The following is a 21,555-nucleotide window of genomic DNA, read 5'->3' as shown; positions in this document are numbered from 1 at the left end:
CTGTGTAGTGTATACTTGTGTGTGTGCCAGGTAGTGTGTGTGTGTGCTGGGTAGTGTGTGTGCTGGGTAGTGTGTGTGCTGGGTAGTGTGTGTGCTGGGTAGTGTGTGTGCTGGGTAGTGTGTGTGTGTGTGTGTGCTGGGTAGTGTGTGTGTGTGTGCTGGGTAGTGTGTGTGTGTGTCTGTGTCTGTGTGCTGGGTAGTGTATGTGTGTGTGTGCTGGGTAGTGTGTGTGTGTGTGTGTGTGTGCTGGGTAGTGTGTGTGTGCTGGGTAGTGTGTGTGTGTGTGTGTGCTGGGTAGTGTGTGTGTGCTGGGTAGTGTGTGTGTGTGCTGGGTAGTGTGTGTTTGTGTGTGCTGGGTTGTGTGTGTGCTGGGTAGTGTGTGTGTGTGTGTGAGCTGGGTAGTGTGTGTGTGTGTGTGAGCTGGGTCGTGTGTGTGTGTGTGTGTGCTGGTTAGTGTGTGTGTGTGTTTGTCTGTGCTGTGTAGTGTATACTTGTGTGTGTGCTGGGTAGTGTGTGTGCTGGGTACTGTGTGTGTGTGCTGAGTAGTGTGTGTGTGCTGGGTAGTGTGTGTGCTGGGTACTGTGTGTGTGTGCTGAGTAGTGTGTGTGTGTGTGCTGGGTAGTGTGTGTGTGTGCTGGGTAGTGTGTGTGTTTGTCTGTGCTGTGTAGTGTATACTTGTGTGTGTGCTGGGTAGTGTATGTTTGTATGTGTGTGCCGGGTAGTGTGTGTGTGTGTGTGTGCGTAAGTGTGCTGGGTAGTGTGTGTGTGTGTGTGTGTGTGTGTGTGCTGGGTAGTGTGTGTGTGTGTGTGTGTGCGTAAGTGTGCTGGGTAGTGTGTGTGTGTGTGTGTGTGCTGGGTAGTGTGTGTGTGTGTGCTGGGTAGTGTGTGTGTGTGTGTGTGTGTGCTGGGTAGTGTGTGTGTGTTTGTGTGTGCTGGGTAGTGTGTGTGTGCTGGGTAGTGTATGTATGTTTGTGTGTGTGCTGGGTAGTGTGTGTGTTTGTCTGTGCTGTGTAGTGTATACTTGTGTGTGTGCTGGGTAGTGTATGTTTGTATGTGTGTTCTTGGTAGTGTGTTTGTGTGTGTGCTGGGTAGTGTGTGGGTAGTGTGTTTGTGTGTGTACTGGGTAGTGTGTGTGTGATGGGTAGTGTATGTGTGTGTGCTGGTAGTGTATGTGTGTGCTGGGTAGTGTGTGTGTGTGTGTGTGTGTGTGTGTGTGTGTGTGTGTATGTGCGCTGGGTAGTGTATGTTTGTGTGCCTGGTAGTGTATGTTTGTGTGATTGTGCTGGGTAGTGTGTGTGTGTGTGTGTGTGTGTGTGTGTGTGCTGGGTAGTTTGTGTGTGTGTGTGCTGGGTAGTTTGTGTGTGTGCTGGGTAGTTTGTGTGTGTGTGTGCTGGGTAGTTTGTGTGCCTGGTAGTGTTTGTGTGTTTGTGTGTGTGTGTGTGCGCGCGCTGGGTAGTGTATGTTTGTGTGTGTGCTGGGTAGTGTGTGTGTGTTGGGTAGTGTATGTTTGTGTGTGTGCTGGGTAGTGTATGTATGTTTGTGTGTGTGCGCTGGGTAGTGTGTGTGTGTGCGCGCCTGGTAGTGTATGTTTGTGTGTGTGTGTTGGGTAGTGTGTGTGTGCTGGGTAGTGTGTGTGTGTGTGTGCTGGGTAATTTATGTGTGTGTGTGTGCGCTGGGTAGTGTGTGTGCTGGGTAATTTATGTTTGTGTGTGTGTGTGCCTGGTAGTGTATGTTTGTATGTGTGTGCTAGGTAGTGTATGTATGTTTGTGTGTGCTGGGTAGTGTATGTATGTTTGTGTGTGTGTGCTGGGTAGTGTATGTTTGTGTGCCTGGTAGTGTATGTTTGTGTGATTGTGCTGGGTAGTGTGTGTGCGTGTGTTGGGTAGTGTGTGTGCGTGTGCTGGGTAGTGTATGTTTGTGTGTGTGTGCTGGGTAGTTTGTGTGTGTGCTGGGTAGTTTGTGTGCCTGGTAGTGTTTGTTTGTGTGTGTGCGCGCTGGGTAGTGTATGTTTGTGTGTGTGCTGGGTAGTGTGTGTGCTGGGTAATTTATGTGTGTGTGTGTGCTGGGTAATTTATGTGTGTGTGTGTGCGCTGGGTAGTGTATGTTTGTGTGTGTGTGCTGGGTAGTGTGTGTGCTGGGTAATTTATGTTTGTGTGTGTGTGTGTCTGGTAGTGTATGTTTGTGTGTGTGCGCTGGGTAGTGTGTGTGCTGGGTAATTTATGTTTGTGTGTGTATGCCTGGTAGTGTATGTTTGTGTGTGTGTGCTGGGTAGTGTATGTATGTTTGTGTGTGCTGGGTAGTGTATGTATGTTTGTGTGTGCTGGGTAGTGTATGTGTTTTTGTGTGTGCTGGGTAGTGTATGTGTGTTTGTGTGTGTGTGTGTGTGCTGGGTGGTGTATGTATGTTTGTGTGTGTGTGCTGGGTGGTGTATGTATGTTTGTGTGTGCGTGCTGGGTGGTGTATGTATGTTTGTGTGTGCTGGGTAGTGTATGTATGTATGTGTGTGCGTGCTGGGTGGTGTATGTATGTTTGTGTGTGCGTGCTGGGTGGTGTATGTATGTTTGTGTGTGCTGGGTAGTGTATGTATGTGTGTGCTGGGTAGTGTATGTATGTTTGTGTGTGCTGGGTAGTGTATGTATGTTTGTGTGTGTGTGTGCTGGGTAGTGTGTGTGTGCTGGGTAGTGTATGTATGTTTGTGTGTGCTGGGTAGTGTATGTATGTTTGTGTGTGTGTGCTGGGTAGTGTATGTATGTTTGTGTGTGTGTGCTGGGTAGTGTATGTATGTTTGTGTGTGTGTGCTGGGTAGGGTATGTATGTTTGTGTGTGTGTGTGCTGGGTAGTGTATGTATGTTTGTGTGTGTGTGCTAGGTAGTGTATGTATGTTTGTGTGTGTGTGCTAGGTAGTGTATGTATGTTTGTGTGTGTGTGTGCTGGGTAGTGTATGTATGTTTGTGTGTGTGTGCTGGGTAGTGTATGTATGTTTGTGTGTGTGTGTGTGCTGGGTAGTGTATGTATGTGTGTGTGTGTGTGCTGGGTAGTGTATGTATGTTTGTGTGTGTGTGCTGGGTAGTGTATGTATGTTTGTGTGTGTGTGCTGGGTAGTGTATGTATGTTTGTGTGTGTGTGCTGGGTAGTGTATGTGTGTGTGTGCTGGGTAGTGTATGTGTGTGTGTGCTGGGTAGTGTGTGTGTGTGTGTGCTGGGTAGTGTATGTGTGTGTGTGCTGGGTAGTGTATGTGTGTGTGTGCTGGGTAGTGTATGTATGTTTGTGTGTGTGTGCTGGGTAGTGTATGTATGTTTGTGTGTGTGTGCTGGGTAGTGTATGTATGTATGTTTGTGTGTGTGTGCTGGGTAGTGTATGTATGTATGTTTGTGTGTGTGTGCTGGGTAGTGTATGTATGTTTGTGTGTGTGTGCTGGGTAGTGTATGTATGTTTGTGTGTGTGTGCTGGGTAGTGTATGTATGTTTGTGTGTGTGTGCTGGGTAGTGTATGTATGTTTGTGTGTGTGTGCTGGGTAGTGTATGTATGTTTGTGTGTGTGTGCTGGGTAGTGTATGTATGTTTGTGTGTGTGTGCTGGGTAGTGTATGTATGTTTGTGTGTGTGTGCTGGGTAGTGTATGTATGTTTGTGTGTGCTCTTTTTCCTTATTGTATGCGCTGATCCTGTACTGATCTTCTTCTTCTTTTCCAGTTTATTTATGATGAAGTTATAGTTTGGTGAGTACAAACACATCTCCCCCCCCCCCCCAATCTGCTGCACCACAATCCATCCTGGCTTCACTTTACTGCATTTACAGCAACTTGTTTATAGTTTTTATATTTTTTTATACTTAAATCAGTAGATGCAGCAGGACCTGTGTATATAAGACCTGTGTATAATATAGAAGACCTGTGTGTGTGTGTGTGTATATATATAAGACCTTCGTATATATAAGACGGGTATATATTGTTGGGTATAGTATGTTGGTATAGTGCAGCCCCAGTCACGTGCTCAGTGTTCTATCTGGTATTGCTGCCTCGGACAATGTGATGAAACATCATCCTGCCAGGAAACTGTATGAACCTCTGCGGTTGTGTAGTGACGGAGCCGGGCGGCTGCTTCATTAGCTGAGATACACACTGTCCGGGGCAGAGATTCCCATTCCCATCCATCTGGCCCATTTTGCACAGGGCGTGTTCCGCCGAGGGCCACAGTCACTTCTCTGGGTATTTTTAAGGATGAAATTTGTGGTTACCAAATTTTTATCAGCAACCCATAAAAAAAATCATCCTAGTGTGCCCTGTAGTGTGCTCTGCATGTAGTGTGCCCTGTAGTGTGCTCTGCATGTAGTGTGCCCTGTAGTGTGCTCTGCATGTAGTGTGCCCTGCATGTAGTGTGCCCCATAGTGTGCTCTGCATGTAGTGTGCCCCGTAGTGTGCCCTGCACGTAGTGTGCCCCATAGTGTGCTCTGCATGTAGTGTGCCCCATAGTGTGCTCTGCATGTAGTGTGCCCCATAGTGTGCTCTGCATGTAGTGTGCCCCGTAGTGTGCTTTGCATGTAGTGTGCTCTGCATGTAGTGTGCCCCATAGTGTGCTCTGCATGTAGTGTGCACTGTAGTGTGCTCCACATGTAGTGTGCCCCGTAGTGTGCTTTGCATGTAGTGTGCCCCATAGTGTGCTCTGCATGTAGTGTGCCCCATAGTGTGTTCTGCATGTAGTGTGCCCCATAGTGTGCTCTGCATGTAGTGTGCCCCATAGTGTGCTCTGCATGTAGTGTGCCCCATAGTGTGCTCTGCATGTAGTGTGCCCCATAGTGTGCTCTGCATGTAGTGTGCCCTATAGTGTGCTCTGCATGTAGTGTGCCCCATAGTGTGCTCTGCGTGCAGTGTGCCCCATAGTGTGCTCTGTATGAAGTTTGCCCCATAGTGTGCTCTGCATGTAGTGTGCCCCATAGTGTGCTCTGCGTGCAGTGTGCTCTGCGTGTAGTGTGCTCTGCGTGTAGTTGCTCTGCGTGTAGTGTGCTCCATAGTGTGCTCTGTAGCGTCCTCTTAGTGTGCTCTGTATGTAGAGTGCTCTGTATGTAGAGTGCCCAGCAGTGTGCTCCATATGTAGTGCAATGCAATGTGCTTTGTATTGTGCTCTGCAGTGTGCCCCGTATACAGTGTGCTCTGCAATGTGTCCCACAGTGTGTCTCGCAGTCTGCCCCATATACAGTGTGCTCTGTAGTGTGCTCTGCAATGTGTCCCACAGTGTGTCTCGCAGTCTGCCCCATATACAGTGTGCTCTGTAGTGTGCTCTGCAATGTGTCCCGCAGTGTGCCCTGTATACAGTGCGTCCCGTATACAGTGTGCCCCGCAGTGTGTCCCGTATGTAGTGTGTCCCGTATGTAGTGTGTCCCGTATGTAGTATGTCCCGCAGTGTTTCCTATATGTAGTGTGCCCCGCAGTGTCCCGTATGCAGTGTGTCCCGTATGCAGTGTGTCCCGTATGCAGTGTGTCCCGTATGCAGTGTGTCCCGTATGCAGTGTGTCCCGTATGCAGTGTGTCCCGTATGCAGTGTGTCCCGCAGTGTGTCCCGCAGCGCGTCCTGTATGTAGTGTGTCCCGCAGCGCGTCCTGTATGTAGTGTGTCCCGCAGCGTGTCCTGTATGTAGTGTGTCCTGTATGTAGTGTGTCCCGCAGCGTGTCCTGTATGTAGTGTGTCCTGTATGTAGTGTGTCCCGCAGCGTGTCCTGTATGTAGTGTGTCCCGCAGTGTGTCCCGTATGTAGTGTGTCCCGCAGTGTGCCCCGCAGTGTGTCCCGCAGTGTGTCCCGCAGCGTGTCCTGTATGTAGTGTGTCCCGCAGTGTGTCCCGCACTGTGTCCCGCACTGTGTCCCGCACTGTGTCCCGCACTGTGTCCCGCAGTGTGCCCCGCAGTGTGTCCTGTATGTAGTGTGTCCCGCAGTGTGTCCTGCAGTGCGTCCCGTATGTAGTGTGTCCCGCAGCGTGTCCTGTATGTAGTGTGTCCCGCAGTGTGTCCTGTATGTAGTGTGTCCCGCAGTGTGTCCTGTATGTAGTGTGTCCCGCAGTGTGTCCTGTATGTAGTGTGTCCCGCAGCGTGTCCTGTATGTAGTGTGTCCTGTATGTAGTGTGTCCCGCAGTGTGTCCCGCAGTGTGTCCCGTATGTAGTGTGTCCCGCAGCGTGTCCCGCAGCGTGTCCTGTATGTAGTGTGTCCCGCAGCGTGTCCTGTATGTAGTGTGTCCCGCAGCGTGTCCTGTATGTAGTGTGTCCCGCAGCGTGTCCTGTATGTAGTGTGTCCCGCAGCGTGTCCTGTATGTAGTGTGTCCCGCAGTGCGCCCCGCAGTACGCTTCGTAAATTTAAGGTGTAGTTCTAAAACAAAAAGCAATGGGAAGGCAGACGTGAGCTGGTGATCTTACAGATATGCGGCTCTGCGATTGTGGATTGTTTTGCTGATTGCAGTGTTGCATTTCTGTTGCAGTGTCCGCACCGCATCCTCTCCTATTTTTTTGCATTGCGGATTCACAGATTAGAGGATGTATAAACCATAGAGACTAATGGGCTGCAAAGGATTCAGAGCTTTCTGCTCAGCAAATACTAATGAATAATACTGAGGTGTGAATGAGGCCTGAATGTACAGGCAGGAATCTGCAGGGCCACACTGACCCCTAGTGGCCAAACAGAAGGAGACAGTCACCCATCTGGATGTTTAGTCAGAACCTTTAATTTATTTTTATAATTTTTTTTAGTTTTTAAACCTTGCATTTAATGGTCCAGCATCCTCAGGGTCCATTCAATGGGGGTCCAGCATCCTCAGGGTCCATTCATTGGGGGTCCAGCCTCCTCAGGGTCCATTCAATGGGGGTCCAGCCTCCTCAGGGTCCATTCAATGGGGGTCCAGCATCCTCAGGGTCCATTCAATGGGGGTCCAGCATCCTCAGGGTCCATTCAATGGGGGTCCAGCATCCTCAGGGTCCATTCAATGGGGGTCCAGCATCCTCAGGGTCCATTCAATGGGGGTCCAGCATCCTCAGGGTCCATTCAATGGGGGTCCAGCATCCTCAGGGTCCATGCGATGGGGGTCCAGCATCCTCAGGGTCCATGCGATGGGGGTCCAGCATCCTCAGGGTCCATTCAATGGGGGTCCAGCATCCTCAGGGTCCATGCGATGGGGGTCCAGCATCATCGGGGTCCATGCGATGGGGGTCCAACATCCTTGGAGACATGCGATGGGGGTCCAGCATCCTCGGGGTTCATGCGATGGGGGTCCAGCATCCTTGGGGTTCATGCGATGGGGGTCCAGCATCCTCGGGGTCCATGCGATGGGGGTCCAGCATCCTTGGGGTCCATGCGATGGGGGTCCAGCATCCTCGGGGTTCATCGCATCCTCTCAGGTGTCTGGACATGCTAGGAGTTGTAGTGTCTCCGCACTTTGAGGCCATCATGTGTAGCATTACAAGTGTCAGCAGTCATGTTTTCTGATTACACTGGGTAACACTGTGTCCCTTGTGGTTTGCAGGTGGGAGAGCCTGATACTGATCATCATGTATCTCATTTACATCCTTATTATGAAGTAAGTGCCACATACTGGGATGTTGTACCTCACTGGTCGCCAGGCATGCTGGGAGTTGTAGTTCTGCAGCATCTTGGGTTAGAGACATATTTAGTAAATGATGTTGGTTTCTTGTTTAATGATTGCCCCCCTCCCCCCCCCCAGACCTGAGACCATGTATGTATGTATGTGTGTGTGTGTGTATGTATCTATGTGTGTGTGTATATGTGTATATATATATATATATATATATATATATATATATATAGTATATATATATTATATATATATATATATAATATATATATATATATATGCCCTGATAGTCACAGGTGCAACACAGAGGGGCCTCCGGTTTACGTTCTGCTCACACTGTGACAAAGGTCTCCGGCCCTATACCCCCCTCTGCAGGACCCTAGTTACTTTCCTGTCAACCATGATGGAAGGGAAGGGGTTAACTTCAAGTGATTAAGAGAGGAAAGTGTAAGCGCTGCAGGAGGGATAATCTGTGATAATCTGTGCCGGCCAATCAGAAGCCGGCGTCCGGGATCACATGCTTATCACCTAAGATTAGCAACATTGTATTCATTGAGTAACATGTTAGGATCATTGCTGTAATATCATCTAATGTCCCCGGAATATCTATCTATCTATCTATCTATCAATTATCTATCTATCTATCTATCTATCTATCTATCTATCATCTATCTATCTATCTATCTATCTATCTATCTATCTATCTATCTATCTATCTCCTATCTATCTATCTATCTCCTATCTATCTATCTATCTATCTATCTATCAATTATCTATCTATCTATCTATCTATCTATCTATCTATCTATCATCTATCTATCTATCTATCTATCTATCCATCTATCTATCTATCTATCTCCTATCTATCTATCTATCTATCTCCTATCTATCTATCTATCATCTATCTATCTCCTATCTATCTATCTATCTCCTATCTATCTCCTATCTATCTATCTATCTATCTCCTATCTATCTCCTATCTATCTATCTCCTATCTATCTATCTATCTATCTATCTATCTATCTATCTATCTCCTATCTATCTATCTATCTATCTATCTATCTCCTATCTATCTATCTATCTCCTATCTATCTATCTATCTATCTATCTATCTCCTATCTATCTATCTATCTATCTATCTATCTATCTATCTATCTATCTATCTCCTATCTATCTATCTATCTATCTCCTATCTATCTATCTATCATCTATCTATCTCCTATCTATCTATCTATCTCCTATCTATCTCCTATCTATCTATCTATCTCCTATCTATCTATCTCCTATCTATCTATCTATCTATCTATCTCCTATCTATCTATCTATCTCCTATCTATCTATCTATCTATCTATCTATCTATCTCCTATCTATCTATCTATCTATCTATCTATCTATCTATCTATCTCTTATCTATCTATCTATCTATCTCCTATCTAGCTATCTATCTATCTATCTATCTATCTATCTCCTATCTATCTATCTATCTATCTATCTATCTATCTATCTATCTATCATCTATCTATCTCCTATCTATCTATCTATCTATCTATCATCTATCTAGCTATCTATCTATCTCCTATCTATCTATCTATCATCTATCTATCTATCTCCTATCTATCTATCTATCTATCTTCTATCTATCTATCTATCTATCATCTATCTATCTATCTATCTCCTATCTATCTATCTATCTCCTATCTATTTATCTATCTATCTATCATCTATCTATCTCCTATCTATCTATCTATCTATCTATCTATCTATCTATCATCTATCTATCTATCTATCTATCTCCTATCTATCTATCTATCTCCTATCTATCTATCATCTATCTATCTCCTATCTATCTATCTATCTATCTATCATCTATCTATCTATCTATCTATCTATCTATCTATCTATCTCCTATCTATCTATCTATCTATCATCTATCTATCTATCTCCTATCTATCTATCTCCTATCTATCTATCTATCTCCTATCTATCTATCTATCTATCTATCTCCTATCTATCTATCTATCATCTATCTATCTCCTATCTATCTATCTCCTATCTATCTATCTATCTATCGATCTATCTATCTATCTATCTATCATCTATCTATCTATCTCCTATCTATCTATCTATCTATCTCCTATCTATCTCCTATCTATCTATCTATCTATCTATCTATCTATCTATCTATCTATCTATCTATCTATCTCCTATCTATCTATCTATCTATCTCCTATCTATCTCCTATCTATCTATCTATCTATCTATCTATCTATCTATCTATCTATCTATCATCTATCTATCTATCTATCTATCTATCTATCTATCTCCTATCTATCTATCTATCTCCTATCTATCTATCTATCTCCTATCTATCTATCTATCTATCTATCTATCTATCTATCTATCTATCTCCTATCTATCTATCTATCTATTTATCTATCTATCTATCATCTATCTATCTCCTATCTATCTATCTATCTATCTCCTATCTATCTATCTATCTATCTATCTATTTATCTATCTATCTCCTATCTATCTATCTCCTATCTATCTATCTATCTATCTATCTATCTATCTATCTATCTATCTATCTCCTATCTATCTATCTATCTCCTATCTATCTCCTATCTATCTATCTTCTATCTATCTATCTATCTATCTCCTATCTATCTATCTCCTATCTATCTATCTATCTATCTATCTATCTATCTATCTATCTATCTATCTCCTATCTATCTATCTATCTATATATCTTCTATCTATCTATCTATATATCTTCTATCTATCTATCTATATATCTTCTATCTATCTATCTATCTATCTATCTATCTCCTATCCTATCTATCTCCTATCTCCTATCTATCTCCTATCTATCTATCTATCTATCTATCTATCTATCTATCTATCTATCTCCTATCTATCTCCTATCTATCTCCTATCTATCTCCTATCTATCTCCTATCTATCTCCTATCTATCTCCTATCTATCTCCTATCTATCTATCTATCTATCTATCTATCTATCTAATCTATCTATCTATCTCCTATCTATCTATCTATCTATCTATCTATCTATCTATCTCCTATCTATCTATCTCCTATCTATCTATCTATCTATCTCCTATCTATCTATCTCCTATCTATCTATCTCCTATCTATCTATCTATATCCTATCTATCTATCTATCTATCTATCTCCTATCTATCTATCTCCTATCTATCTATCTATCTATCTATCTATCTATCTATCTATCTATCTATCTATCTATCTATATCTATCTATCTATCTATCTATCTCCTATCTATCTATCTATCTATCTATCTCCTATCTATCTATCTCCTATCTATCTATCTATCTATCTATCTATCTATCTATCTATCTATCTATCTAATCCAAGGAATCGGGTAAGCAGCACTACTTTCTTTAGTCAATTGCGGGTGCCAGCAGATGGTTGTGACCAGTAACCTTCTTATATATACTTCAAGGAATCCTCCACAGCACTCCAGAGACGGTGAATACAAACGTGGTTTATTTCAAATCATAGTGATACAGCATAAACAGTCTGAGCAACGTTTCAACGACCACTGTCGTCTTTTTCAAGCATGCTTGAAAAAGACGACAGTGGTCGTTGAAACGTTGCTCAGACTGTTTATGCTGTATCACTATGATTTGAAATAAACCACGTTTGTATTCACCGTCTCTGGAGTGCTGTGGAGGATTCCTTGAAGTATCTATCTATCTATCTATCTATCTATCTATCTATCTATCTATCTATTATCTATCTATCTATCTATCTATCTATCTATCTATTATCTATCTATCTCCTATCTATCTATCTATCTATCTATCTATCTTCTATCTATCTATCTATCTATCTCCTATCTACCTATCTATCTATCTATCTATCTATCTATCTATCTATCTATCTATTATCTATCTATCTCCTATCTATCTATCTATTTATCTCCTATCTATCTCTCTATCTCCTATCTATCTATATATCTCCTATCTATCTATATATCTCCTATCTATCTATATCAGTGCTTCTGAAACTGTGAGGCGCCCCCTAGTTGTCGGTGAGGCCCAGCTGGGGAGCCAGTTTTCACCAAAGTAACTATTATCTGCACAGTCCTTTTGCTGTTTCCAAAAATCTCCATTTTAGCAACATTATTAACTTATTTATTTTGTACTTGCTTTATTAACATATAGATCTTGGGAGATGGGTGTAAGCTAGCCCTAGTATTATTTTCAGCTTTTAAATGGACTTTCACCACAGATGGTGAGGCCCGGGCACCCTCTTGGTCAGTGTGGTGAGGCCCAGGCGCCCTCTGGGTCAGTGTGGTGAGGCCCAGGCATCCTCTTGGTCAGTGTGGTGAGGCCCAGGCATCCTCTTGGTCAGTGTGGTGAGGCCCAGGCGCCCTCTTGGTCAGTGTGGTGAGGCCCAGGCATCCTCTCGGTCAGTCTGGTGAGGCCCAGGCACCCTCTTGGTCAGCGTGGTGAGGCCCAGGCATCCTCTCGGTCAGTCTGGTGAGGCCCAGGCACCCTCTTGGTCAGCGTGGTGAGGCCCAGGCATCCTCTTGGTCAGTATGGTGAGGCCCAGGCGCCCTCTTGGTCAGTCTGGTGAGGCCCGGGCATCCTCTTGGTCAGTCTGGTGAGGCCCAGGCATCCTCTTGGTCAGCGTGGTGAGGCCCAGGCATCCTCTTGGTCAGTGTGGTGAGGCCCAGGCGCCCTCTTGGTCAGTCTGGTGAGGCCCAGGCGCCCTCTTGGTCAGTCTGGTGAGGCCCAGGCGCCCTCTTGGTCAGCGTGGTGAGGCCCAGGCATCATTTTGGTCAGCGTGGTGAGGCCCAGGCGCCCTCTTGGTCAGTGTGGTGAGGCCCAGGCACCCTCTTGGTCAGTCTGGTGAGGCCCGGGCATCCTCTTGGTCAGTCTGGTGAGGCCCAGGCATCCTCTTGGTCAGTCTGGTGAGGCCCAGGCATCCTCTTGGTCAGTGTGGTGAGGCCCCGGCACCCTCTTGGTCAGCGTGGTGAGGCCCAGGCGCCCTCTTGGTCAGTGTGGTGAGGCCCGGGCACCCTCTTGGTCAGTGTGGTGAGGCCCAGGCGCCCTCTTGGTCAGTGTGGTGAGGCCCCTGCATCCTCTTGGTCAGTCTGGTGAGGCCCAGGCGCCCTCTTGGTCAGTATGGTGAGGCCCAGGCATCCTCTTGGTCAGTATGGTGAGGCCCAGGCATCCTCTTGGTCAGGTTGGTGAGGCCCAGGTGCCCTCTTGGTCAGTCTGGTGAGGCTCAGGCATCCTCTTCGTCAGTCTGGTGAGGACCAGGCATCCTCTTGGTCAGTGTGGTGAGGCCCAGGCATCCTCTTGGTCAGTGTGGTGAGGCCCAGGCATCCTCTTGGTCAGTGTGGTGAGGCCCCTGCATCCTCTTGGTCAGTGTGGTGAGGCCCCGGCATCCTCTTGGTCAGTGTGGTGAGGCCCGGGCATCCTCTTGGTCAGTGTGGTGAGGCCCCCGGCATCCTCTTGGTCAGAGTGGTGAGGCCCGGGCATCCTCTTGGTCAGTGTGGTGAGGCCCCGGCACCCTCTTGGGCAGTCTGGTGAGGCCTGGGCACCCTCTTGGTCAGTGTGGTGAGGCCCAGGCATCCTCTTGGTCAGTGTGGTGAGGCCCAGGCATCCTCTTGGTCAGTGTGGTGAGGCCCAGGCACCCTCTTGGTCACAGTGGTGAGGCCCGGGCACCCTCTTGGTCACAGTGGTGAGGCCCCGGCACCCTCTTGGTCAGTGTGGTGAGGCCCGGGCATTGCCTTGGTCTGTTGGGTGAGGCTCCAGTAGAAAAAGTTTGAGAAGCGCTGCTCTACAGGATGGCGGCAGAACTCCTTGTACCTCGTTGTCCACAGGTGCCAGCAAACTGGAGCTCGACCGCTGTTCAGTGTTGATTTCACATGTTGATATGGAATAAAGACACTTGGTTTTACACTTATGTGGAGTGCTGCAAACTATCCTTTACTTATCTATCTTATCCCATACATAAGTAATGTATGTACACAGTGACCCCACCAGCAGAATAGAGAGTGCAGCTCTGGGGTATAATACAGGATGTAACTGAGGATCAGTACAGTGATACAATGTATGCTGATGTCCTGTATACATGATAATATAAAAGTGTACAGTGAGTGATAACAGTGAGAGGAGCGGCAGTCACTATAATAGGATCAGTAATGTATGTACACAGTGACCCCACCAGCAGAATAGTGAGTGCAGCTCTGCAGTATAATACAGGATGTAACTCAGGATCAGTAATGTATGTACACAGTGACCCCAGCAGCAGAATAGTGAGTGCAGCTCTGGAGTATAATACAGGATGTAGCTCAGGATCAGTAATGTAATGTATGTACACAGTGACCCCAGCAGCAGAATAGTGAGTGCAGCTCTGCAGTATAATACAGGATGTAACTCAGGATCAGTAATGTATGTACACAGTGACCTCACCAGCAGAATAGTGATCGCAGCTCTGCAGTATAATACAGGATGTAACTCAGGATCAGTAATGTAATGTATGTACACAGTGACCCCACCAGCAGAATAGTGAGTGCAGCTCTGGGGTATAATACAGGATGTAACTCAGGAGCAGTAATGTATGTACACAGTGACCCCACCATCTCAGGGTATATACCTCATTGGAGGTTATATCTGCACTTACATCTCTCTCTCTCTCTCTCTCTCTCGCTGTGTCAGGTATAATATGAAGATGCAGCACTTATTCACCATTAAACGCAAGAACCTCGGGAACGGCTGTACGGTTGGGAATGAGCTGCAGGATGGTAATGTGTATAGTGCCCCGCTGTGTGATGACCCCACAGTCCCCCTGTTGTGGAAAGGTAAGGATAAGCAGACCGGAGAAAACCACACCGATAACTACAACTCCCATCATTCCCTGCTGAGCGGGGGTCACTGTGTGGCCAGGATCTCATCATGGGAGTTGCAGTTCTGGAACAGCTGCAGTAACATTGTGCAAATTTGATCAGATTTCCCAATGCCCAGAGGACATAAAAATAGAATATAGGAAGTGAAGCTGCTGAATGGATCACAAGATAAGTGGCGATGAGTCAGGGCGTCCGCACGCAGCCATGGCCACGACTATTGAGGCCAAAAGAAAATTTCCTCATGCGGAGGAGATGATGGTGGCCGCATTGATGTAACTTCTGTCATCTCTGTAGAGCGTGGGAGTCGGCAGCCCCTTCTGTACCGCGTCCCCACTGGGGGTCTCTAATTATGGAAACTCTACAGTGCAGTACCAGATATGTCCATCAGGGGGAGACATAAGGCTGCAATATACAGGATATAGAAGTACCCAGCGTCTACAGGAGGGACATCTATTGTTCCCTGTTATCAGCCACCATACTGTGCTCCCCGTTACTAGGGACTAAAGGGGTAACAATGACAGCGGCAGCAGTGTCGCCCTCTCTCCATATTGGTGCCACCTTCTTTACTTGCACTCCCTCTTTAACCCTTTGTGTCGCCTTCTGTCTAATAACTAACAAGGAGGGAACTCCTCTGTCTATCACACTAATCCTCTCTCTATAACATTGTATCTCCTGTCTGCTTATCCCTCTGGTGGTGCGATGCTCTGCATGTCCGGCGCACTGACTGCCTCAGGATTGTATGGAATCATGAAAGCTTCCTCTGCCATGGGAGATGGTCTTGTAGCTGATCTGTGGGAGGAGATTTATTTATTTCTTATTATTAATAAATTAATTATTTTATTATTTATCCAGCAGAGATAATTTCCTCCAGAAACAGCGCCACCCCTGTCCTCAGGCTGTGTGTGGTATTACAACTTTTCTCCATTCACTTCAATAGAACTGAGCCGCAGTACCTCTTACAACCTGAGAGAGAGTGGCGCTGTTTCTGGTAGAAAGCTTCTTTTCTTACACTTTTAAGATGATTGTTTAATGGGTTGGAGCAGCATGTATCCTGTGGTATATATTGGAAATTGGCGCAGTGTTATGCTGCCATCTACTGCACTGCACCCACCTGATACCTATTTATTTCTATAGACTGCAGTGCAGTTATGTGACTATGTTGTCATGTTAAGCATAATAGTCTAGGCCGCTCCGGCTGATGACAATGTCTGCTAGGATATATATATATATATATATATATATATATATATATATATATATGGTGCAGACATCCCAGCAGAGCTCAGGCACATTGTAAGCTCTTCAGCCTAATAGACACTGTACACAATTTAACCCTTATGTTAACATTTCCAGTGAGGACGGAGCAGCAATATCATGGCAGGAATTCAGTGGTGATGGTGGATGAGATCATCTGCTCCAGCCCCCCCAAGTATCGCTTCCCAGAGGCCGGACTACGCATCATGATCACTAACAAGTTCCCACCAAGGACCAGACTACGGATGGCGAGCAGGCTCATAATAAATGAGGTAGCTTCACGGCAGATGCTTCCAGAAATGTTCAGTATTCAGGATTAGGAAAACAAAAAACAGCGCCTTCCCCATCCTCAGGTTGTGTGTGGTATTACAACTCCGCTCCATTCACTGTAATGGGCCTGAGATGCAATGCCTAACACAACCTGAGGATAAGAGTGGCTCTGTTCTAAGAGGAAAGCAGCTGAATGTGAAAGCTAATACATAATACATAAGGGCGCCATTGTTTTCCTCTTCATAACTCATTCAGCTCTTACCCTGCCCCCATCTGTTGGCCCAACCCATTGATGTTAGTGGGAGCAGATAACCATGTAAGGTATATGGAAGGCTCTGGACTCTCTCCAGGCATGGTGGATTTCTGTCCTTTTCTTCTCTGGCACTAGCTTTGTCACGTGTATAACACACGGTAAGTGTCCCTGCCTGGGTCTGTAATAACAGATAGGGGGCGCTCTTAGGGATGATGTCCCCGTTATATGGTTATTCTGGACAATAAAATTCCCCTTTAAATCCATAGTCCCCCATTGTGAATGCGCCGACCCTGCTCCCTGCAGCACATTATCCAGCTCTTTTAGTTCTGCTTTAATTGCTTCTTATTTATATTCAGTTGGAAACTTTGTATCAAATGTTGCAACAATGTAGCCAAGTAATTTCCCACTAGGAGGACTGTCATCCCCTGACCTGAAGGTGGTGCTGGAGAGTACACAGGCTTGGGAGACGGCTCATGCACAGAGAAAGGGGGATAAGAGTCAGCTTCTCAGAAATGGTGGACCCCCCCTTTAAGGAAATGTATTTGCCCCCTATGTTACATAGCCTCCTCCCATGATGCCTTGCAGCAGTCAGACGGCTTTGTAGAGTAAATGCCTTCACTCTGACACCTCCCAATAATGTAATATGTGACCCCCTTATATTCCCCCAGAGGCAGCGCCTCCTCCAATCAGCTAATGGGATGAGCTCGATGACGCTGGACGGGAAGCAGGAGCTGCTGGAGAACGGCCTCTTACATGGAGACAAGGACGACTACCAAGAAGACAACGATGCCACCACGTACCTGGTGCCCTTCTCTATACCCAGTAAGAAGACTCCTCTTATCAGTATGGTATCACGTCTGCCTCCATTGCAATCAATTAAAGGGGTACTCTGGCTATTGTTTTTTTCTTTTTTTCAAATCACCTGTTGCCAGAAAGTTATACAGATCTGTAAATTACTTCTATTTAAAAATCTCCAGTCTTCCAGTACTTATCAGCCACTGTATGTCCTGCATGCAGTGGTGTATTCTCTCCAGTCTGACACAGTGCTCTCTGCTGCCACCTCTGTCCATGTCGGGAACTGTCCAGAGCAGCAGCAAATCCCCATAGGAAACCTCTCCTGCTCTGGACAGTTCCTGACATGGACAGAGGTGGTTGACACCAGTTGCTTTGAAATAATTTTTTATCTTTGCTGGAGTGCGCCTTTAAATCGGTAAGAGGGGGTTGTGTTTCTAGACCATGGGGTGCCTGTCCTGAAGAGCTTACAATCTATGGTCTCTCCCCATCAGACGGCTGTGTCAACCAGTTTAAGTGGGCCTTCTCCTGGCCATTGATCTGCGTTCTCTACTTCACCGTCCCGAACTGCAGCCGACCGCGCTGGGAGAACTTCTTCATGCTGACCTTCATCCTCTCCACCGTCTGGATCGCCATCTTTTCCTACATCATGGTGTGGATGGTGGGTCGTGCTTCATTGTAACACCAGGTTCTTAGAGGGGGGGGGGGTTCAGATTGGTGCTCAGAGCTATAGAGCGCCACACTGAAACCTTTCCACTTCTGGGAAAGCTGGGTGACCTCCAATATGGCCGCCATTACAGCTTCTATAAGGATGACCGCCCTGCTGGTCATCCTTGACTCTTGTATTGGGCAGATTCAGCTTGCTGGGTGATCCTGAGCCATAGATTGATGTGTCTCCTCTGTTGTGTACAGGTGACGGTGATCGGATACACCCTGGGGATACCTGATGTTATAATGGGTATCACGTTCCTGGCAGCCGGCACCAGTGTACCAGACTGTATGGCCAGCCTGATCGTAGCCAGACAAGGTAAGCCGCCGCCAGTCTCTCCTTACCTGCTGATCTCTGGGGGAGGCTCATGGATCTCAGGGCAGGTTCAGCTCCTGTCATAGATACTACACAGTTGTGGGTGTTGGGAGTAGTAGTGGGTTATGGATGGTGGGACTGTGACCTCCAGTTCTTGTCTCTTTTCTCTGGCAGGTCTTGGAGACATGGCCGTGTCTAACACCATAGGAAGCAACGTCTTTGATATCCTAGTTGGACTGGGGGTCCCCTGGGGGCTACAAACAATGATCATTCACTATGGATCAACAGTAAGTTGCTTGCTGGCGGGGCCCTCTATACCAGGGTGGGGCTCCGGACGGATCTGACACCGACTGCATACAGTAACCGGCAATAATTTCTGCAATTCCTGTTCTAGGTGAAGATTAACAGTCAAGGTTTATTGTACTCGGTCATACTGCTGCTGGGATCTGTGGCCCTCACTGTGAGTATCATCATCACACTGCTTTACAGCAGGCAGTAAAATGACATGCTTTCTGGGATTGGAGCCTGCTGTGCTGGCCTCTAGTGGCCAATGCCAGAATTGCAGAACTTAAAGGGGTTCTCGTAGTAAAAAATAACAGACCAATGAACTCTCAGGACTCTGGCCAATCAGCTGATTGCAGGGGTCACAGTGATCTAGTGATGTGTCCCCTCCATTACTTACCAGACACAGCTCCATACTTTTAGTAGTGGCCATGACTGGAATTGCATCTCAGTCCTTCTGTTGTAATTCCCGGCCCAGCCACTACTACAAGTGTGGCGCCACCTCCCATCTGCTATGGAGCTTATTGATTTTCTAGTCCAGGAGATTTCCCACCAGTGTGAATGGAACGGACTCTCATTTCGGGGGACCCTCTGCTGTGTCGGCACTAGACCCCAGACATCGGCAGAAGACGCCATTGGTGGAGGTCCCAGCTATTATATATGCATTACAGGCCAGTCCACTCTAAGGACCCCGCTCACTGACCTCTTGTGACCTCTTATCTTGGTGCAGGTCATCGGAGTTCACGTCAACAACTGGAAGCTGGACCGGAAGCTGGGATACTACGTCCTCTTCCTGTACGCCATCTTCCTGTGTTTCTCCATCCTCATAGAGTTCAACGTCTTCACCTTTGTCAACTTGCCAATGTGCCAGGACAACTTCTGACGGCCAAAGACCACGAGACTCTGTTCTGACCTTACACCCGAGACTCTTCTATGGGAACCCCCCCCAACCTCCTGTTCTGGCCGGGGAGGCTGGGAAAGGCCGATTCCTAGAATGTACTGGAAGATGAAGTGTCTGCGCGCCGCTGCGTCCACCCCGTAGGCCACACGTCTGGCTGAGGTTGCGTCTTCCGATGAAGTGTACATTGCTGCTGATTTCTATGTTATTAAAGTCAATAGGACGTTTTCTTCAGGTCGTATTGGAGGCAATGAGGCCTCTGCGTCCTTCCATGATTGGCGCACTGTGCGCCCGTGCTGTATTAGTAGCGGTAACCGGAGGTGCCCGGGTGCATGCTGACTCCTCCAATTCTATGTAATACTTTCTATCCGCTACAAATGCAAACTGGACGGGGAATCCGGTAATATGGAAAGCTGCCGATCTACAGGAAGTCACCGACCGCCCACAGGGGAAGCACAGTCTCCGCCCACAGGGGAAGCACAGTCTCCGCCCACAGGGGAAGCACAGTCTCCGTCTTTTTTTTATAACTGGGGGGAACGTTAATGGAAATGCAGACTATGAACCCAGAAACTTTGCTGATTGTTTCCTAGAACTTCTTTGTAATTGTGCTGAATATTTGATAAGGAAAAGTCTATAAAATGGAATGTTTATTTATATTTACAAATACCAAATATAACGTCTGTGGTTATTCTGGAATGTTCTGTGTCTGTGGAGCAACCCTAATGGGATATAGGAGGGGGGGTGAGCGGAGGAGGGGGGCATGAGCCGAGGCATAGGATGGGGGCCGGTAGAGGCGGAGCATAGGGATGAGCAGAGGCGGGGCAAGCGGAAGGTGGGGGTGAGACTTATCACCATTACCACCATTATCATTATTATCACCATTACCACTCTTATTACTATCAGCATTCTTATCACCATGATTACAATCACCACTCCTATCACTATTATCACCATTACCACTCCTATCACTATTATCACCATTACCACTCCTATCACTATTATCACTCCTATCACTATTATCACCATTACCACCATGATCACTATTATCACCATTACCACTCCTATTACTATTATCACCATTACCACCATGATCACTATTATCACCATTACCACTCCTATCACTATTATCACCATTACCACCATGATCACTATTATCACCATTACCACTCCTATCACTATTATCATTATTATCACTCCTATCACTATTATCACTATTATTACTCCTATCACTATTATCACTCCTATCACTATTATCACTCCTATCACTCTTATCACCATTCCCTCTGGATGTTCAGTCTGATCCCAGCAGAGTCAGGTGTTGGAACAGATGACGGTAGGGATCAGCTCTCGGCTCCTGGGGCCGGGATGGAATGGGCGGCTCAGTAAACATTTGCCTTAGATAACGTGAGGCCGGAGCCGCCGCATTCCTGGACTTTTCACCAGTTGTGCAAATAGTTATTATTTTACTATAAAATTCCTTCTAAGACAAGAGACTTCCTCCAGGTTACACAGGACGGGCGGCCATAGTGCTTGTAGATTCTGTGGTTACATCTATTCCCTGTAACAGGACCTCGATGTTCCATATAATCTGGGTGCCTGAGCGCCCCCTATAGCTGAGGGTGGGGGCAGTGGTCAGGTGGGTTTCCCTATAATATTCCCACAACAAATGTCAGTACTATATGATACCACATAATATCGCCATATAGTGCCCCCATAACACCGCTATATCTGCTTCTCCTCTCACCAGCTTCCAGCTCTGCATTGTATACCTGCCTCACCAGTCCTGACCTCCCCGGCGGGTCCAGTCAGGGCTCTCAAAGCTTTGGTTGTCCCGGCATGATGGGAACAGGGGCGGTCTTGGCATTTCTGGGGCCCCAAGCGGAGTTATGTCTGGGCCCCCCCCTCTGACACGCACTCCACAACAATAGACCGCTGTGTGCTGCCCCCAGTAGTATATACTCCTTGTGCGCAGCCGCCAGTAGTATATACCCCTTGTGTGCTTCCCCTCAGTAGTATATACCCCTTGTGTGCTTCCCCCAGTAGTGTATAGACGCCTGTGTGTTCCCCTAGTTATATATAGCCCCCAGTGTGCTCCCCCAAAAGTATATAGACCCCCTGTGTGCTCTCCCCAGTCGTATATACCCCGTGTACTGCCCCCAGTTACATATACCCCCTGTGTGCTCCCCCACTAGTATATAGCTCCCCTGTGCGCTCCCTCAGTGGTATATAGCCCCCCTGTGTGCTCCCCCACTTGGATATAGACATCATGTGTGCTCCCCACTTGGATATAGACCCCTGTGTGCTCCTCCAGTAGT

At 46.7% G+C, this 21,555-nt stretch overlaps 2 protein-coding genes across 3 annotated transcripts in view; one reads left to right on the top strand and one right to left on the bottom strand.

The window, feature by feature from the left end:
• Window positions 1–19,902, top strand: part of SLC24A4 (solute carrier family 24 member 4) — a 97,181-nt gene extending 77,279 nt beyond the window's left edge. Inside the window, exons 8-17 of one of the 2 annotated variants that reach the window (XM_069951125.1) lie at window positions 3,691–3,716; window positions 7,498–7,551; window positions 14,280–14,422; window positions 15,821–15,993; window positions 16,913–17,066; window positions 17,531–17,697; window positions 17,949–18,063; window positions 18,235–18,347; window positions 18,455–18,520; window positions 19,073–19,902. In XM_069951125.1, the coding sequence (XP_069807226.1) occupies window positions 3,691–3,716; window positions 7,498–7,551; window positions 14,280–14,422; window positions 15,821–15,993; window positions 16,913–17,066; window positions 17,531–17,697; window positions 17,949–18,063; window positions 18,235–18,347; window positions 18,455–18,520; window positions 19,073–19,225 (1,164 nt within the window). In that variant the 3' untranslated portion in view covers window positions 19,226–19,902. The remainder of the gene's footprint in view (window positions 1–3,690; window positions 3,717–7,497; window positions 7,552–14,279; window positions 14,423–15,820; window positions 15,994–16,912; window positions 17,067–17,530; window positions 17,698–17,948; window positions 18,064–18,234; window positions 18,348–18,454; window positions 18,521–19,072) is intronic. The other variant, XM_069951126.1, reaches the window with a different exon arrangement.
• Window positions 11,757–21,555, bottom strand: part of LOC138771434 (uncharacterized) — a 35,449-nt gene continuing 25,650 nt past the window's right edge. The window contains exon 2 of the mRNA XM_069951127.1: window positions 11,757–13,466. Within this exon, the coding sequence (XP_069807228.1) occupies window positions 13,323–13,466 (144 nt within the window). The 3' untranslated portion in view covers window positions 11,757–13,322. The remainder of the gene's footprint in view (window positions 13,467–21,555) is intronic.

This window comes from Dendropsophus ebraccatus, chromosome 13 (assembly GCF_027789765.1).
Source record: "Dendropsophus ebraccatus isolate aDenEbr1 chromosome 13, aDenEbr1.pat, whole genome shotgun sequence".
In the NCBI taxonomy this organism is placed as follows: domain Eukaryota; kingdom Metazoa; phylum Chordata; class Amphibia; order Anura; family Hylidae; genus Dendropsophus; species Dendropsophus ebraccatus.
The sequence above is the reverse complement of the archived record's forward strand: the minus strand, read 5'-3'. Positions and strand labels throughout refer to the sequence as shown.